The 17,980-nt window shown below is 45.7% G+C and overlaps 3 protein-coding genes across 5 annotated transcripts; 1 reads left to right on the top strand and 2 right to left on the bottom strand.

Moving 5' to 3' along the window:
* Positions 1-508: 508 nt before the first annotated feature.
* LOC129590451 (guanine nucleotide-binding protein G(s) subunit alpha-like) lies at positions 509-8,211 on the bottom strand. Its single transcript, XM_055485691.1, has 11 exons — positions 7,382-8,211; positions 6,911-6,983; positions 4,724-4,778; positions 4,318-4,509; positions 4,164-4,261; positions 3,019-3,073; positions 2,709-2,782; positions 2,311-2,502; positions 1,957-2,087; positions 1,140-1,207; positions 509-922 (listed from the first exon to the last, which is right to left on the bottom strand). Exons 1-11 carry the CDS (start codon positions 7,488-7,490, stop codon positions 776-778), a joined length of 1,194 nt encoding a protein of 397 aa, XP_055341666.1. The 5' UTR covers positions 7,491-8,211; the 3' UTR covers positions 509-775.
* On the top strand, positions 7,757-12,186 carry LOC129590450 (DNA-binding protein RFX2-like). 2 transcript variants are annotated; one of them, XM_055485690.1, is made up of 11 exons: positions 7,757-8,022; positions 9,035-9,266; positions 9,346-9,527; positions 9,584-10,025; positions 10,089-10,171; positions 10,228-10,358; positions 10,426-10,523; positions 10,588-10,725; positions 10,794-10,960; positions 11,392-11,545; positions 11,783-12,186. In XM_055485690.1, the coding sequence occupies exons 1-11, from the start codon at positions 8,012-8,014 to the stop codon at positions 11,882-11,884; spliced, it is 1,740 nt and encodes a 579-aa protein (XP_055341665.1). In that variant the 5' UTR covers positions 7,757-8,011; the 3' UTR covers positions 11,885-12,186. The 2 variants fall into 2 exon arrangements, with proteins under 2 accessions (XP_055341665.1, XP_055341664.1); XM_055485689.1 differs by lacking the exon at positions 7,757-8,022 and having other exon boundaries at positions 8,946-9,266; positions 11,783-12,184.
* Positions 12,060-17,685, bottom strand: LOC129590449 (atrial natriuretic peptide receptor 1-like). Of its 2 annotated transcripts, none has more exons than XM_055485687.1 (16): positions 17,175-17,685; positions 16,552-16,794; positions 16,164-16,433; positions 15,627-15,769; positions 15,391-15,535; positions 15,239-15,327; positions 14,938-15,097; positions 14,333-14,802; positions 13,821-14,196; positions 13,580-13,748; positions 13,365-13,517; positions 13,055-13,274; positions 12,845-12,992; positions 12,732-12,780; positions 12,605-12,654; positions 12,060-12,546 (listed from the first exon to the last, which is right to left on the bottom strand). In XM_055485687.1, exons 1-16 carry the CDS (start codon positions 17,476-17,478, stop codon positions 12,326-12,328), a joined length of 3,210 nt encoding a protein of 1,069 aa, XP_055341662.1. In that variant the 5' UTR covers positions 17,479-17,685; the 3' UTR covers positions 12,060-12,325. The 2 variants fall into 2 exon arrangements, with proteins under 2 accessions (XP_055341662.1, XP_055341661.1); XM_055485686.1 differs by having other exon boundaries at positions 15,391-15,541; positions 17,175-17,684.
* Between the last annotated feature and the right edge of the window lie 295 nt (positions 17,686-17,980).

Genomic DNA, 17,980 nt, shown 5'->3' with positions numbered 1-17,980 from the left:
ACTTAATTGCATGGGTATTATCTTCTAAACAAAATATAACACGCGCCGTTGTTCTTGCAACCGTAAGACAGGTTATGCTTTATACTGTATGACTGCCGTTAATTTGTAGTATTTAATCACATTTTATATATTTTGACCGCCTTAAATATTTATCCCAAATACACGATGGTGCTAGACTTTTGTCCTACCATGGCCCCTTGACTTATGGACTTGCTAGATATATGCACCATAGGCTGAACCATGGTACTACTTACAATGAAACTCACCTTTGTCCATGGCCCCAAAGTTTTGCTCGCTATGTAGTACTCGTTTTAATTTATCTTGACATGCCTGCGACCACTCACCTTTTTATAATATTTAACTACCTGTAAAAATTGTTGTTTGATACATAATGCTTCAGAAAACAGCTGAATCCAGGTGTTGTAAATATTTACAATTAATTTTGTTGTGGCATGGATGCCCAGATATGGAAATGCTGGTTAATATTTACTGTGCTCAATTACTTTACTGTACTTTAATTTGACGGCACGTACAGTATATTGCACTACAGTGCACCATTATTGAATGTAAATGATTATGCAGTCGACACGGAGATCTGTTACTTGCAATAATCAAGCCAATCAAACGCCGACACAAACAGAAATGTGCATTTTTAATCAGAACAGCTAGTCGGACAAATAAAGGTCATGAATGGGCATGATTGAGGGATAGGAAACTCGATCTGTTTGCACAGGACAGCGCGTATCAACAAGCAATTAGCCGGGTACACTGCATTCTACAGAGTGGTCTGGGTGTGCTGCAGCTGCGAGCGTTGGATAATGTCGCGGCAGTCGTTAAAGACCCGCCGTACCGCCTCCCCGTCGATGGCCGCCGTAAAGTGCGGATAACAAACGTGCTGCGTGTTGGAACTTGACGTGATCCTCTGTCAAAACATGCCGCTGTTCACTTTATTTGCGTTTTACAATATTCTACCAAGTTTTCATTCCACACCGAACATGAAAATTGCCGAAAATTAGATAGTGTATTCGTGATAAAACCAAATCGGCTTTTTGTAGAACCTACTTCTCTGCATACCGTACAGATATTCTTGCAATTTCTCTGTGGTCGAACTCAAAAAATACCGTTGTCGTTAAATTTACCGTTATTTCGTGGCGTATGTAGTATCGCGCTCGTAGTGATTCCAGGTTATCTCCTGGCAAGGTCATTGCTGTAACGATAATGATAGAATTTTTCAACTGATTTTAAAGTACATAGTTATTTGACAGCGATTTTTGTAATGACACCTTGTATTACAATACTTATTCGACTTTTTCTTACATATACCTATCAGTTCTTCCGTACATCTAAATCATTTTCAAGTTCAACATGGTTCAGAAAAAACTAAAAAAATGGAATGTGGTGGAATTAAGTGGAATTTAGGGGCTGCATATCAGTTGAAATAATGGGAATAAATGAGGCGGAAAAGAAGAGTGATGTGTGCGCCGGCGGCATGGGCTACTTGCTGGCTGTAATTACAGCCGGGCAATGTGCATTTGTCAGAGAATGATCTGCGTGATGATGGATGGTGTAGTCTGCGTTTTTTGCTGTTCCCCGCTCCCTTCTTCCGCCGGCAGTCGGCAGTGGGGGCGGTTGGTGTAGTGGAATGCAGAATTAGATTGGCCCATAAAACTGTCGACGATGCCGGGTGATGGATGAGGCCGATTTATGCCCGGCCGCAGTTAAGCAGCTGCCCAATTTCCCGCCGCTTCCGGTCACAAATACACCGCGCTATATATGCTTCTACTGCTCACATATATACATCGCCCTAGCTCCAGCTAGCAACAAGTGCACTTTGTGCCGGCTTCCGGCGGCAACGTTAAGAACATACTGAACGCTGCATGCTGTCATTGTCAAGTTCAAAATGTTTTAGTTTTCTGTTGTTCGGGGATGAAAAAGAATGGTTAGCGATAAGTATACCGGAAGATGGAACGCAATAATCCTTGTAGCTGGGGAAGAAGGCCTCCAGCGAACTACAGCTCCTGATGATCTTCTCCTGAAACTGATCGAGTTTGTTGAGGAAGAGTATCACAGTTTTACGGGTTAGCCATCTGCAAAAGCAATTAATTATGTTTGTAAATAACGAAAAATAAAAATCAGCCTGTACGCAGCGTAGAATATTTGCAAACGTAGCAATAAAGACTCTGAGCTAGTATCATAAAACACCACAGACGAGAAAGAAACTGGCACGGAGAAATAATAATTAAACGTAATTCACAATTATTGTGTAATTTCATTAAATTGGCTGTATGTACTCTGTACATGTACTCGTACTTGCTGTTCCATAGCATGGCGAAGACGTGGAGCGACTCGGCCAGCCGGTTGGTCATCTGCGTCTCGTCCTGCTCGTCGGGCACGACTACATCGTAGCCGCTCATGGGAAGCACGAAGAGGATGGCGGTGATGTTGTTGAAGCACTGGAGCCACTTGCCTTTCTGATCCCGCTGACCGGCCACGTTGAACACACTAAACATGAAGACACTCTTTAACCATCTACAGATATGTGAACTAACTTCTCATCAATTTGTCTCCCTTGCAACTGATTATGTACGTTTACAGTTTCTTCCTATTTCAGCGTTAAACGTTTTTCATGCATTTCCGGTTGCTTCGGCATTTTAAACCGCGATTACAGGATACTTCAGCGTGACCTTTAGTGTATCTGTAGCACTCACTGGTAGCGTATATGGTCGATGGCGAAGACGGTCTCCATGCTGTTGGTGGAGTGGACGCGGACCCGTAGAATATCCTGCCAACCACGCGGACAGATCAATAGCATTATACACTCCACACTGACATTTACCCGCGGATTACAACAATTGCGCCGCTAGCGTCCTATTCATTGCGTCATATGTCACGCTTAGCACGTTTGACAATGCTAAGCCGGCAGTTGTAATTCAGTTGGGCCGTTTTAAGCGCAAATCCCTCTTGAGGCATCGATCGACGTATTGGCTAGTTTAATGTCGATTATACTATACTGCCCACCTGTTCATCGGGAAGGTAATCTGGACAGCGGATCAGCGGGATGCGGTCCAGGAAACTGCGAGGAACAATCGCATATTGTATGTATTAATAGTGTCTGTTGACACACTGGTTGCGGCACATGTCCATGACGACAGGCGTGAGAGACACATGAACAAGAGGATGTTTACTCGGGACAGCGAGTTAACTGTGTCAACAGGCGTAATCTCTAACAGACAAACGCGCTACCAATGTGTACATACATTCATCTGCATCTGTCCCGACCACATGCGCCAACATCCGCTATCGGTTTGATTAGCCCACTATCCAAACTAGAACGTCGGAGAAGTTTCTTTTGCCTTTTGATTTTTTAACGCGGTTCAATCTGGACTTTGTTCAAATTGTACATTTTAGTTAGCACAGCAGCTGTTAACTTGATAATTAATACATAGATTCTGATTAAGAGTCTGAAACTAGTAATATAATATTTTTCAAAGATTACCTGCGATTTCCCAGATTTGCTGAGCAGCAAATGAGAAGTCTTTTTAACGTGTAATTTTAGGATCAAACGGGCAAGTTGGAAACCTCTTCAGTTTTTGTAAATTTTCATAAAAATGATCTGGCCATTTGTGCTTATATAATATCGAAAGTGTGTTCCTCTGGTGATCAATATGAGAAGGCAATGTAGATGAATACAACTTACAAGCTACGCTAGCAAAAAAATGATGGTTATATACGGCGTTATCTGATAGGAAATGGTCGGCTCGATTAGGAACCATCCCAGCGCAAAGATCAATTCTCGATATAGCGACCAGCAATGGGAGGTTCAGTGCGTACTGTGCAGTGATACGCAGCCCTGATAGCGGTGCTATAGCTCTGCTGCGGCACAGTGCAGATCAGCGCAGCGAAACGAACTTTCCGCTTGGATGTCCGCCGGTCGGCGCGGGATCAGCGATATCGATTAGCCCCGGCTTCCTCTTGTCCCGCATATCACACGTGTGCATGCACACGCACACCATAAACAATACGATTACAAAGGAAACATCCAGAAACATGCATGCATATGCACACACCACCAAAATTACAAACAGTATATGCATGTATGAATAGACTAGAAGTACAGATAAAGTGTTGTGGTACACTACTACAGATGCACACGTGCGACGTACTATTTGGCATTGTCCAGCAGCTGAAACTGTGGACTGTGGCCGCACAACTCCTGGAAGCCCCGGTCCGTCCACAGCGCCTGGGCGGCTTCCCAGAACTCCTGACAACATCCATAATCATTTATTTTCCCAAAACAGAGTGAGTGTTTTCACTGACCGGTGTGACCAGGTCAAGATCGGTGTGACTGTCGTTGCCGTTGAGCTGCAGCGGCACGTGCCCGTCGTCCGGCCCGTGCGCTTCCACTGCTTCTACCGCGTCCAGGGATAATACATACTCAACGTATCGGTCATTTTCTGTGCGCTCCAGACGGATACCGTTGCGGTGTGCAGCGGCGCTGTGTAGTGTTTTCTATCAAAGAAAGCGAAGAACGAGTAATTAAGTTTTCCGACAGTAAATCAGATTGCAGCACTGATAATGGTAGTAAAAGTTGCACAACAAAGATCATAACGGTCGAATAATGTTATACGATTAGGACTAGAAGCACGAGGCTATAACCTCGGAAAACGTTTTATGAAATCATTTAGGGTGGTTATTATGATAGTTACATTTTGAATTGCAATACCTGCACGATTTCTTTGACGTAGTTGCGTATGTCTTTAACAAATGCTTTCTTTTCCCTGAAATTCCACAGCAATTGTGTATTTCGTCATAACTGCAAACGTTTCGATTTAAATGCGTATGGAGCTGTGCAAGGTGTGCACTGCACAATCAAAGCAAATTTGCGAATGATTCGTGTTGTCCTGCGCCTGAACGCTAGCAATTACCTGAATTAAAGCTTAAAGGTGGCTGTGAAGGAAAAGACAAACACGCTTACAATCCTCTAAAGTACTACTTGAAATCACGACAACAACTGGACACTTGTGCGCGCTCATATGCATTGCTCACGGGGAATATGCGTCAGTCGGCTGCTCTCCAGCCGACCTGATCCACCGGCGACTACGATCTAATGCTGACGTAACACTGCACTCCATCAGATTCTTAAGAGCAGCAAGAGAACGACACAAACACTGTTGCGAGTAGCAAAGCCCGGAAAGTTCAGGCCTACGTATAATGTCAAAGGTCAACCGTCATCTGTGGCCCCTTCGCTGCGGCTAATGCCATGCTAATCACGGCTCAGTGTCCGTAATGTGTCATCCGCATTAAGTTGCTCGCGTTCAGCTAGAACTCTGCTGATACAAGGAAAAGGTCAACATCATTAGCATTAGTACCCGCTCCGCAAGGAGAAACATTTTGGTTTAGCCGATCGATTGGCCGAACACAAAGTAATGCGCATAGGTAGTATGGTGGAGTGAGTATACACCGCTGATTCACAACTGAACTATTCCTACGCGGCGGCCCATGCCAATTGTGGATGCCCCTATTGACTCGGGAATTTAAATACATTCGGAATCGATGGTAAGAAACGGCGGTGTATACCCATGCTCGTTTGTAAATAACGAAAGACCCTACAGTCCCATTTCGGAATTGCCTTTGTTCACAGTTAAGGCCTAGCGCGTCATGCAGTGGATTATTTGCGTTAATTAATATAACTGATTTTTAATTTTTTTTGTAACATTGCAGTTTTACGTCTCTACTGTCTGCATTTATCATCAGCGAACATACCGGCGTATTGGGATGTCTGATCGTTCTAATCTGTGCTCGTCACTGTGACGCGCGAAAAAAACAACTGACCCAACACATGACGGCAGCGCCAGTACCGCAGCGGCACAGATTGCCGAGATTGAATGCAATAAAAGAGGATGGCAATTAAATTGAGTTTGTATCGTATCTATCTATCTATTTGGTATCGGTGTTTGTTCAGATGGGTTTGCTGAGCGGAAGCCGGCGGAGACCGGCACCGGCATGTGAGCTGCAGTCCACATCAGCCACGAGCGTTAGAACAGAGGAAATTCGCTAAGATTGTGGTGCGTGCGCGTGCCAGATGTGGCTGATGGGGCCAGCAGTCAATTTGGCAAGCGGAAGTTGTCCGCATTTCCAACCTTAACGACTAATGGGACCACTTTCTAATTTCACCACTGTCTACGCATCTCACGCGGCTGCTGCTCCTGCCATCGCACCGCCGCACTGTAGAGCATCACTGCCAGCCGGGATGTCCGCGGAATTCTAAACAGACACTTAATTTACACCCTTCGCTTCGCGCTCCGGCCCTTTGTACAGAATCTACAGATACAGGGCATAGATGGCACCTTCGGTTGGACGAGCTATGCTACCGAATTACAATACTTACGCGATGAACAAAGGATAAACCATGCAATTATTTGTGGAAAATTACCGCTGAACTAAAATATTCGGTATGTACATAACAACTAACCAACAAAGAAAACAATTAAAAATTACTGCATACGAAAATTCGGTCGGAAAATCTGGAGAATTTTCTGAATCTGCCAGATTTCAGTAACACATTACTTAAATTGCAAGGCTATGCCCAATCTGTAGTTGCAAACGCGTGAGCGTTTTTTCGACTATTTTAATTGCGGTCTTACGACAAGGGCTTAAAAAAGGCATGTCTGGTTTTTTCAGAATTGAAAAGTTCGGGTAAAATTTCTGGGCACTGGTTAGTCGGTTGTAATTGCTGTGTGGAAACGGGAGCGGAAATTGGATATTGTAATATTGTGCGTTCCATGGAATCGAATTACATCGCCTCCACCAGCATCAGGCACCACAATATGCATAACATACACAAATACGGCCGCGATATTTATACCCATTCGACGCCACATTTAATTGCTGTCAAATTTTATTGACTCACACTTCATTAAATCCCGCTCCATAGAGAATTTTCATCTGCTTCATAATGGTTGTTTTACCGGATTCCTTGGTGCCTGTTCAAAAAATATCAAGCATTATGACAAGATGGAATTAACAACGAAGTTCATTCTCTAAATAAGCACGTGGATTAACAATTACTCAGACTTATTTTTAATGCAATATTATATTGATTGCTTTAGCAATAAAAGCAGCAGAATATTGTTATGCATATATTTCAATTGTAATGAAAACCTCAATAAAGACACTTTAAAAAACTATCAATGCTTAACAATGCTACTTGATCTCGTATTGGAGAAGTATATATGTTTTTGCCTTAACACATGTAGCAGTTTAATCAGCACTGACCGGCATTTTTGTTAGTTAAAATAATATGATGCTGCATTTGCAGAGAAATACGATGGGCTAAATTAGGCGGGTTTGCATGGGAAAAGAATAGCCGGTCGCCGCTTACCGAGGAGTAACAATCGATACGTCCGGTGGAAGTCCTCCTGTTCACGCTCAAAATTAGTGTCTTTTGTGGTGAAGATCTTCTTGCACATATCCTTCCACTGCTTGGACATTTTTGCATAGATACCGGTGCACACGAAACGGTTAGAAAACAGCAGATACGCAATCAAATCCCATTGACACTGTTGCACACTGCGAATCAATCAGCTGGCCGCTCGCCCGCTTGCTCATCCGCGTAATGAGAGACAATGAATCAATTGCCGCTTTATTTATGCCAGAGGATGTCGGGATTGCGTTAAACGGCCAAATGATCCGCAACGGCGCTGCGACTGATTGCCACTAGCAGCGAGATGCGATGCGCATGCACAACTCCTCGCAACGTTAACGTTGCCGGTCCCCAACACTTACAACACTCAGCGCCGCACTGCAGTGCCACTGACATTTCTCTCCTTGGCGATGGGCAAAAGATGCAATCCCTTCAAATGCCTGCAAATGCCGCCACTCTCCAGCCTCGATTGCTGCTGTCACACCAAACCGACGCCAATTCCTGGCGCAGGCAACCAAAACGTGTCGCAAAGCACAACAATCCCTGTACAACCTCGATATAGCCCTCGAGCAAACCGGGAAGTTTTTAATGCGCGGCAAGTATGTGATTTGGTAAAATAACTGTGCGTGTCATTGACGCGCGCTGTCCACCGCAGTTTAACCAGTAGGTGTGAATACAGGGTTTGTGCGATAGGTGCGGATTTCACCGGTCGTGCAACATGCAGGAAGAGGATGACGCAAATGGACTGCTTGTCGCGTTGCCTGCGCGTGTCAGGCGGTCCAGCAGCACGCGTCTGAATAAGCCCCACAAGTGGCGCGGGGAATCTTCATGAATGAAACATGGGTCGGGGGCTGCGTGCATGATAATGCCGTACTTGACGGAGAAGTAAACATGAGATGGGGAGTCCGTGCGTTTGCCTGGCGCTGCACTGCAGTAGTGGCTCATTTGCTCAATTACGACTCAGCCACAGCAGCTGGGCGAGAGCAGCAAACAGGACGTTCCTAACACTGCATGTAGTCCATCACTCAATCAATTACGCCTGACAATCGAACTCCAAAGAAAACGTTTTATTCTGATTTATGAAGGGTTGCCACTAATAAGAGAAACAAGTTTCGAAGTAACCAGCGTTTCCAGCACGTAGCAATGGGGAGACACAACCAGCAACGGCGCTGGCCAGCAATTGAGTTTCAAGCCGATCGAATACCGAGGCGAGGAGCTGGCAGAAAGGGGAGCCTTTTGACCTTTTTGTTAAGAGTCTGGCGCAGCTCTTGGTCGTTTCCGGTCTGTCACGAGACAGATGCCTTCCTGCCGTTCAGCGTGTGCGATTGTGGCGTAGCGCGCCAAGCATTCCCTTTGAAGACAGCACGTAACGTTTACAGAACAAGTACTTATGACGGGAATACAGTACTGTGGAGTTCGATTTTGACTTTATGAGCATATACGGTGCTCACGAGTCACGACAACGAGTTATGGTATTCGAAATTTTAAATTCGAGATTATCAACGTATGTTATCAAGAACAAGTCAAATAACAACATTCCCGAGTCGTTTTTCAGAAAATTGTCCTAATGTTTTAATGCTGAGAGCAACATATGGTATTATTTTACGCTAGTGTCGACTATCGAGAATCCTCAAGCCAACAACTGTATGTAAAGATGAAGTCAGTCAAAGCAGCGCCGGGCGAAAGCGACCTGTGGGACCAACTGATGAGCAGTTTCCAGATCAACGTCCCCAAAGCACCATCCTCCTCGCCTTATCAGGGAAAACAACAAGCGCTGGCAGCAGTTAAGAGATCTCACGATGGGAAGCCTTCCAAACTCCCGTCGAAGCCGAAAGATTTTGAGGTGCGTACTGACGGTCCCACCATTAAATAGCGTGAGAAAAGCTTGACGCTTGTGACGGCTTGTCTTCCCAACTCCACAGAAAGAGTGGATTGCATCTCATCTCACTGAAGCCAATGGATCGGCTGTATCGCGGGATAAAATCTTCGACCGCTACGTGGAGGACTGTTGGGAACACAAGCACCCTCCGGTCAAAGCATCCCTTTTTTCCCAGCTGATATCAGCGAGTTTTCCAAATTCGCTCCTGCGGAAATTTGGAAGCAGGTTAATCCTCGCTTTTCGTTATTTCTGTTGTTGCATGAAAAGACGTAAAGTTGCAGAGTTCAAGCGCAGTTTTATTTCATCGGCTTACAACTCATTGCGGATCTTCCCAAGCCGGTAACCCCGGCGGAAATCCCCACTAGTGGCACTGCGCCGCAAGCCATAATTCCAATCGACTCCTTAAGATTGATTCCGCAGCCCCAACCTGAACCAGAAATTCAGCTATGTCAAGTGCCGTGTGTAGCGTCACCCCGCTTGGAGGTTGTCACTTCCGCAGACGGACCGGTGAGCCTATGCGATGCCGACGTGGCGGTCCTGGGACAGCTGGCCGCTGAGTGCCTATCGGCCAAGCTGGATGTTAAAACAAATTGGATGCCGGTCATTCTGTGGGATCTGGGCCGGTGGTCTGAGGCGGTGCAATTCGAGGCGTTGATTGTGCAGTATAACATTCCTGAAGCAGATGTTGTAAGCTTCCTCTTGTGCCTACGCAGTCATTTACTGGTACGGAAAAACGCAATCAAATCGTGTACAATGTACATGGTGCATTTTAACGATGGTTAACAGCTAGTAGGAACCAAGGTCACTCGTGGAGAACTTGACGATTTGGCTACAAGTTTAACGGAATTCTGGATAACGTGCAACCCAAAGTATACTTTGCATTAGCGTTTCTATTAATTAAGTTGTCAAAACAGTTTTTTTACAGTGTACAGATACGGAAAATCGTGTTGCAGCGTTTAACAAAGTGTCCCCCAATGTGCCATTTCATCTCCACGGTTTACCTGCAGTTTTATGCGAATCTTGTGCAAGTTGTAGCACCGCGAGATCGAATTTTGAGTAACCAAAATAACTGGACATTTTAATTATTTCAATGTATTTCATTCTTAAGAGCTTTTATATGTAGCTCAAAACGTGCGTTTCCTGGAGAAATTGTTGGGTGTTTTGGACAACTGGATGGTCTGCATGGGAAGAGCGTTTCCTGGGATGATTGGTGGCGCTGTGGTTAGTGTTCCCGCAGCCAACAGAAATTTTGCTTAGACGCTAAGGCAATTTTATCCAATTGCAGATCGCGGCCACCTTCGGGTTCGTGTGCGTGTTGGACAAGCTACTACGGTTAAATAACAGTTGGCGCAAGATGCCGAAAGAGCACGGATATTCGCAGACGACACGAGAACTCATGGAGCAACTTTTTACCGGTGTTTGCGTAAGGCACACGTAAAGAACTGGTAATTGTGAAATCCGTTGTATCGTACGCTCTTTAACTGGTTACAGATATCAACGAAAGGTCAACTGCAAACACTAACTGTTCAGTGCGCGGAGATCTTATGGACGTTCATCCATGAGTCAGCGTCGCGTTACGGGTTCTTGTCGTCCATTGAGGAGATGCTGCAGAATAGCGATATAGTACAACAGACCAAGGATGCCTGGGAGATCATTTTGTAGGTTATGTGTTCTATCCTTGATCATGTTCACTTGAAAAATCGGATAAAATTTTCAATTCTTTTATACATTTAATTTCAAGATTTTTTACTTGCGTTTGAAGTATCAAGATCTCTAAGATAGCTAGCTATGAACAAAATTTAAACCAAGTAAAGAAAAAGAGTTTAAAATAAATGTAAAGTCTACAATATCGACCCGATTCGACAGTTCACTGCTTACACTTGTCTGCTTTTTTAACGACGAGATTGCCACCTGTTGGGGGAGATCCAGAACTAATTCGTTATTATTTGATTTGTATTGCCAGTGTTTCTGTTTTTAAAAGTTGACTCCAGATAATAGAAACAAAAGAATATAAAATAACGTAATAATGAAAAAAATGTTCAACATACAGTATATCGGAAAACTTTCAACATAGAAAAATTTTGCCTAGGTCGGTGATGGAAAGCAACATTCCATCATTTCATCCTAGCGATCATTCTGCCGTGGAAACGTTGGTGCAGTTACTGTTACAATGCGTGGCCTATTTTTCCGACAAAGCCACCGCCCGGGAGCAACTCTTAAGCCCAGTTGAATATTTTTCCAAGGTTTGAATAAGTAAAGAATTACATAAAAGCAAAACGTAAAGAATAACATTCGCATAAAAATATTAACAGCAAAATATCTGATGTGTTTACTGGTGCGACAACGGCAGACAGCGTTGTGGTGTCCGCCGGTCGAGGCAACACCGATAACGGTTTGCTTGACCTGTGCGGACCCGCAATGCTGATGCCCTGGGATGTACGCCTACATGATACTGTACGATAAACACATTAATTTTGCAGACCTTTGCCCAAAGCATGCCGGCGCTAAGTAGGGAGACCGACGGAAAAGGTCACATAGCTGTCGATTATTATGTTCACTGTTTAGCACGGGGCGCACGGTGATTGTTTGAATGAAAAAAGTTAGCAACTTCGAGCCAGCAACACATGTATACTTGCGATAAGAAAGCAAAATGTTGTGTTGGGTTTGTATTTCCGCTACTTTTTACCGCAAAATTGTCGATACCATAAAACTTGTGTAATTTTGTACGCTATTTTAATGTGTCGGAGTTTGAGAGTGTGTCAATATGGCCGATAACAAACTGAACACCGTGATAAAAGTTGCTCCTGATTCAACACAGCGGTATGAATGTATGTAATTTGAATACTAATATAATTTTGTTAACAGCATGAATGTATGTAATTTGAATAAAATTTGGTTAACGCAGCTGCTGTATGTTTATTTGTTTCCTATGTACAGAAGTGTTCGACATGCAAAATGCAAAGGCACGCAAAAAACTGGAAAGATCAGTCATCGGCAACTCGGCATATATAATCTGTATCGCTCTATATGGGCACAATGTTCCCATTCGGCAATGGGGTAACTGGCGTATCTTCGGCCTCAGTGGCCGGGATGCTTGGCTCGTCGAATATCTCCCGCGTCAACCAGTAAGTTTGAATTTCCAGGTTGTCGTTGATGCGGATGGGCGCTTCGCGGGCCTCTGTCTCGAAGGTACCCACCGTCTGTAACAACCGTTCGCAGGGCGCACTGATCTGGATGCGCATGGCTATCAAACAGAATCATCCTATTAAAACCCATGATTCGACCAATCAGATTTGACTTACGTTGCGACGAAGACTCCATTTTGGCAGCAATTGTTATTGTCTCCCCAAAGCTACATTTACATAACCATTAATCCTGCTGTTAGTTAGTGTTAGTACTGTTAAATACGTGTGGCTAAAGGTCACGTACAGACAAAATCTCGGCATTACCAATCCAACAACACCAGAGACGCACGGACCTAAGTACACAACCAACATGTCGTCAATGACACGGGGTAATACGTTGCAAAATTAAATGCATACCCATGTGAGCTCCCAGCCGTAAGCGCAACTGTTCATTCGGCATGTGGCGAATCTTGAACACCCGGATCTCGTCCAGTAACATGATGGACAACCGGCAGATTTCCCCTGAATGTTTGCTTCCATTGCGTATCGGCACACCGGATGCCACCTGAAATACAAACCCCGCTGTTGGTGGCAGACAACTTCATTCAGTGCAACGGTTTTTCTTACGACATAGCAATCGCCGATGGTCTCCACTTTATAAGCATCAAACTTGCGAATACAACTGTCGAAGATGGTATACAAGTCATTAAGGAGATCGACCACCTCTGTGGGCAGGCTGCGTGAGGACAGTGTGGTAAAGCTAACGATATCGCTGTAATACACGGTCACCGCGTCGTAGTTTTCCGGTTTGACGTGCTCGCCACGTTTCAGCTGGTCGACCACCGTCCTGAAAGTATCCTCGGTAATTTGATCATGTCGACACCCTGAATGCTACCCTAGGAGTTAGGCGCCTCTCTTTTTTGTACAATAAACTGACCTGGGTAGAATTTGATACAAGAGCTGTTCACTTTTCTCCTTCTCCACCATAAACTGCTGGGCTTTCTCTTCAACAATGTGCTCCAACTCCATTGTGTGCTGTTCCATGCGACGAATTAACGTATCCAAAATGCTACCGTGTTCGCCCAAATTTCTAAAGAAAATTCAACCTTTTTTCTTATAACTTTAATAGATAGCTGTTGAATAAGCGATAACCTTTCGCTTTCTTTCATGATGCTCTTGATCTGGGCCAGCCGGGGTCGCTCCAGAGGATTGCTGGCCCAACACTGCTTCATGAGAACGGTGATCTCCGGTGGACACTGGTTGGCGTCCACCTTTGGGCGGAAGGCTTTGTAGCCGGATTTCTTTACTTTGGCCACAACCACTGAAGCGTTGATTACGGACTGGTTAATAAACGATCGCGATGCAGCAACACTGGGCAATATTATAAACATACCGTCCGGGTCCATCCCATAGGACGCAAAGGGTGGCTCTCGCATAATGACTTCCTGAAGGATAATGGCGAAGGCGTAAACGTCACCTTCCGGCGTACCCTTCCCAAAGGGCGTGTCCAGCAGCTCCGGCGCTGTCCATAGGAGGCTGATGTAGTAAGCCGCATCGGGAATGGGCGGAATGGCGCGCGTGAAGAAACTGGGCAGACCGTAGTCGGCTACGCGAAGGACAAAGTGGGCATCAATGAAGCAGCACTTGGACTTGAGCCGGCCGTGACAACCCAGGGCTGTGGTAATAGCGTTCAGGCCGTTCATCATGTCCTTGGCGAAGGAGAACCGAAACACCCAGTCCAGCTTCACCGCGTCGGAGCCTAATAAATCCTACCAAATGATGCGCTTATTAACCGTCACCTCAAAGGTCAGCTAATGTTTTTAGACTTTCAGGTTTCGTACGGCGATTGCCGGTGCACGTATTCGTCTTTGTAGAGTAACAAATAAAAGCTGAGTTTTTTCTTACAAATAGGCTGCCCTTAGAGCAGTAGGTGTACATAACCGCCACCCGGCCCGGTCCACAGCACAGTCCCTGTAGTCGCAGGACATTCTCGTGGCTGATGGCGCGCACCGCTTTAATCTCGGCTAGCACCGGTCGCGTGATCTCAATCAGGCCCGGTTCGCCCACCCTGACAATAACGCGCACTCCGTTGTAGTGGGCATTGATTGTCTGGTTGATCATGGCATTAGGGTCCTCGTAGATGGTTTTCTGGTTAATCTGAATATGACTCCCCATCAACTCAGCCTGGCTCTTGGTCACGTTGCTGTTTTTGGGATTGGGCGTGCTGATTTTGGTGACATCGCGCCATGTGCCCAGCAAGTCCAGCTGGGCCAGCTCGGCTTTACGGGACAGATGCCGGTAGAGGAAGATGCCAATGATTATGGCAAGGACGAGGAGTCCGCCCACGATGCCCATCGCGATGCCCAGTGTGACCACTAGAGCGACAATAATAAGTGTTTGCATTTGCACGATGACCTTTCGTTTATTTTATGATTCTTTTTGTACACGCACATTGAACGCTTTTAGTATATAATGCCCAATAACAATGATATAATTTCCTCGAAACTAACTGGAATTATCGCATGCCGCGGCCTGTCCGTCGTATCCGCACACCGGCTCGTTGAGCGGCGGTGTATTAGTAGGGTTATGCCAGTTAAAGTACGGTGACACCGGGTCGAATTCGTACTTGGGATTATCGATGACTTTGTAGCCGAAAAACGATGCCACCACCTGTGATCAGCAAAACAACTGTTCTCAAACGAACTTTGCAGCAGCTGAGCCTTACACTCTCTGCTTATCTCTGCTGGCTCTGCCCATTAATTTTAGAATAAGTAGAATAAGAAGCTGGACTAGCGACATGACGCTACGTACGTAAGCTTTGCCATCGGCTTTAAACTGGTACATGGAATGGTCATCGTTGCGGTCGCCCATGGGGTTGATGTAAACATTACCGGTGGCGCCTACAGAATAAACAATACTAGGTCATGATGGCTCTTGCGGAAGGCAAACTGAGGTTTGCCTACCGGGCATTGTCTTGCCCCACTGCTCCGTGGACAAATTCTGGACGTTGACCGATATATCTATGGACTGCCCCATCTCCAGGGTTTTATTTACGGACAGCGCATATACTAACACCGAATCGTAGAAAGCCGCCACGTAATAATTGAACTGTACCTAATTGGACACATACGTAACGCTGATGCACTAAACGAAACCTATAAAAACGTCATTAATTTATGTCCAGTTTATGTGTCCCCACTTTCATGCCGGGGAAATCGCGGCGGGCAGTCTCGTTGACCTTCTGTTGGAAATCGATGTATTCCGGTACGTCGCTGGTGTCGCGCAGGGTGAGCACCATCAAGCTACGGTATGCTTCCCGGGCCTCGTAATCCATCGTGTCACCTGCAGCCATTTAAAGACAAGCACACGTACTGTAAGTTCATGTACACAGTGTAAACCTTATAAACCAGTCTATGTACTGCATAAACCAGTATGGACTGAAAAAAGTTACAGTAAATAATTTATTCAACTCGGTAATCTTGTTTATTTGCATCGTTTCGTTGTCTTACAAGGGTCATTCAACAAATTTTAGAAATTGCTCTGCCGTTGTCCACTGCATTAACTTTAACTGCATTAACTCGTACTAGCTGTAGCGATTTTATCGATGGTTGTTCTGTCAAGCAAAAGGTATGAGTGCTGCAGCTTTCATATTACAGGAGTAATACCGGCCTGCTTCGGTTATGCTCAGCTGAATGTGATTCAGTTTACGGTTAATTGCAATTGGATAATCACATACCGCGCTCCCATCCGTTCGGTCCCAGAATATCATCACGGAACGGGTCTAAGGTGAAGAAAGCGTAGTCGCCGTTGGTCAGATAGCCGGCCCGCTTGGCGCCCAGCATAAACCACCGTAAGTACGCTCCCTTGGTCAGCACTACCACTATGCGCGCCCGCGACGTAGCGTTCTGTAAAATGGCTATGGCGTCTTCTGCCGAGTTTACATTTGTGCCGCTGAACGGGTATTCTCTGGGGTTAAGACTGCTGTTGCGTAGATTAGTCACCAAACCTGCATAAGATTACTAGTATATGATCAGTAGATTCAGTACTTATCTTATATACTGCAGTGCGTTGCCGATGTCCGAATGCGCTGCAGCGAGTGATGGATGACGGTGTGTGTGACGTACTCTGTGCATTGGTCACCTTGACGGCGTTCTGGCGGTTGTACACCACGGCCACATTGGTCCATTTATATTTAAGACACAGATTGACGAAAAATACCCACTGGGTGTAGGTGTTGTAGGAGCAGCGTGTGATGAAGGGGAATTTCGCGGTGGAATCCACCAGATCGCCGGCCCCCGTCACACTGGGGACTCCGAGAACCGTCTGCAGCTCCAGTGAGGCCATCATGTCGTTGGTGCAACCTGGACCTGGAACGAGCACAGCCTGATACAAAACGGCAAATAATTACAGATATGAACGACAAAATTATATATACGACGAATGGTTGGCTACATGAGCTGGCAACGGGGTGAGGATATTGATTGGGTGACACTGATTAGGTGACACACGCCAAAAAATACCGCTATAAGAAATGTGACAAATCAGTAAAATTATTCATACTACATACCCATTTAGCGAGCGATTACAGCGTTAAATTAAAAAGAAGCCCAGAACAGATCACTTATGAAAAATTAGTTGCTATCTCAAACGATAGGCGCTGTGTTTGGCTGGACAGTCAGCACAATAGTCAAACGCCACAACGCCATTTCTATACTGACCGGCAAGTGCCAACAGACCAGTCCCTTACCAATGATCAGCTGGACATTCTGCAAGTAGGTGCACTCGTACGTCTTGCCCATGGCATTGCTGGTGCTGCATCCGTCGCTGTTGCTGCCGGGATACAGACAAAGCACTTCCTCAAAGCGGACATTGAAACGCCGCAGACTCTCATCGTAGGCGGCGTGCAGTGCCGGCTTTACCAAATCATAATCATAAGCCACACTGCTCCCGTCAGTCAGCAGGACACCCGCCCGGATTACCGGCGTCTCGGCGCCGGCAAAGGTCACCACTGGCAGCAGCAGACACCACACCACGCCGACACCACTGAACATTGCCGGACGAAGAAACGGGAGCGGCGCGGGAGACTATTTCAGTGGGGCATAGTTGCCAAATGTGGTCGCGCCAACCGAGGAAGAAAGCGGAGACGGGAAGAGAAAAAACGATCGTACTTATCAATTATGCATTACAGTCGGCTGAACGATTACACGTAGGCCAATTTGTGAGTGTATGTGTGTGTGCAGCCGGTCGATATAGTGGCATGCAGTGCGCATATAACATCCGCCCAAAGAATAACAAAAGCCAAGCGATCTATTTTCTCACTAAACTTGCCAGCGGTGTGCGAGCGGCGTCCCATTGTCCCCCTGTTGCGTTGGCTAACATTATGTACTTCCGCGCGGAAGTAGCACACCGCCACCCTTAACGATCCTCTTCGACGGTGTGGCCTGGCCCGTTTGTTTATCTTCCCAATCTCATGGGGAGGCTCGTTTAAAAAACACCCGCAAAGGAATCGATATATACACAGAACAGTGCAGTTCACGGTGGCGCTGAATGGCT

This window comes from Paramacrobiotus metropolitanus, unplaced genomic scaffold (assembly GCF_019649055.1).
Source record: "Paramacrobiotus metropolitanus isolate TYO unplaced genomic scaffold, Prichtersi_v1.0 Parri_scaffold0000040, whole genome shotgun sequence".
Classification (NCBI taxonomy): domain Eukaryota; kingdom Metazoa; phylum Tardigrada; class Eutardigrada; order Parachela; family Macrobiotidae; genus Paramacrobiotus; species Paramacrobiotus metropolitanus.
Note: the sequence above shows the minus strand (reverse complement) of the source record. Positions and strands in the feature narration are given on the sequence as shown.

Excerpts from the sequence above, each read along its gene's own strand:
- LOC129590451 (XM_055485691.1), bottom strand. The coding sequence starts at position 7,490 with ATGTCCAAGCAGTGGAAGGATATGTGCAAGAAGATCTTCACCACAAAA. Across the intron at positions 6,984-7,381 it reads GTATCGATTGTTACTCCTCG|GCACCAAGGAATCCGGTAAA; the intron begins GTAAGCGGCGAC and ends TTTTTTGAACAG. Across the intron at positions 1,208-1,956 it reads TTATTGCGTTCCATCTTCCG|CAATGACCTTGCCAGGAGAT; the intron begins GTATACTTATCG and ends TTATCGTTACAG.
- LOC129590449 (XM_055485686.1), bottom strand. The coding sequence starts at position 17,478 with ATGTTCAGTGGTGTCGGCGTGGTGTGGTGTCTGCTGCTGCCAGTGGTG. Across the intron at positions 15,098-15,238 it reads AAGCCGATGGCAAAGCTTAC|GTGGTGGCATCGTTTTTCGG; the intron begins GTACGTAGCGTC and ends TGCTGATCACAG. Across the intron at positions 12,993-13,054 it reads CCATCGGCGATTGCTATGTC|GTGGCATCCGGTGTGCCGAT; the intron begins GTAAGAAAAACC and ends TTTGTATTTCAG.
- LOC129590450 (XM_055485689.1), top strand. The coding sequence starts at position 9,015 with ATGGTATTATTTTACGCTAGTGTCGACTATCGAGAATCCTCAAGCCAA. Across the intron at positions 10,172-10,227 it reads TGGATAACGTGCAACCCAAA|TGTACAGATACGGAAAATCG; the intron begins GTATACTTTGCA and ends GTTTTTTTACAG. Across the intron at positions 10,726-10,793 it reads AACTTTTTACCGGTGTTTGC|ATATCAACGAAAGGTCAACT; the intron begins GTAAGGCACACG and ends AACTGGTTACAG.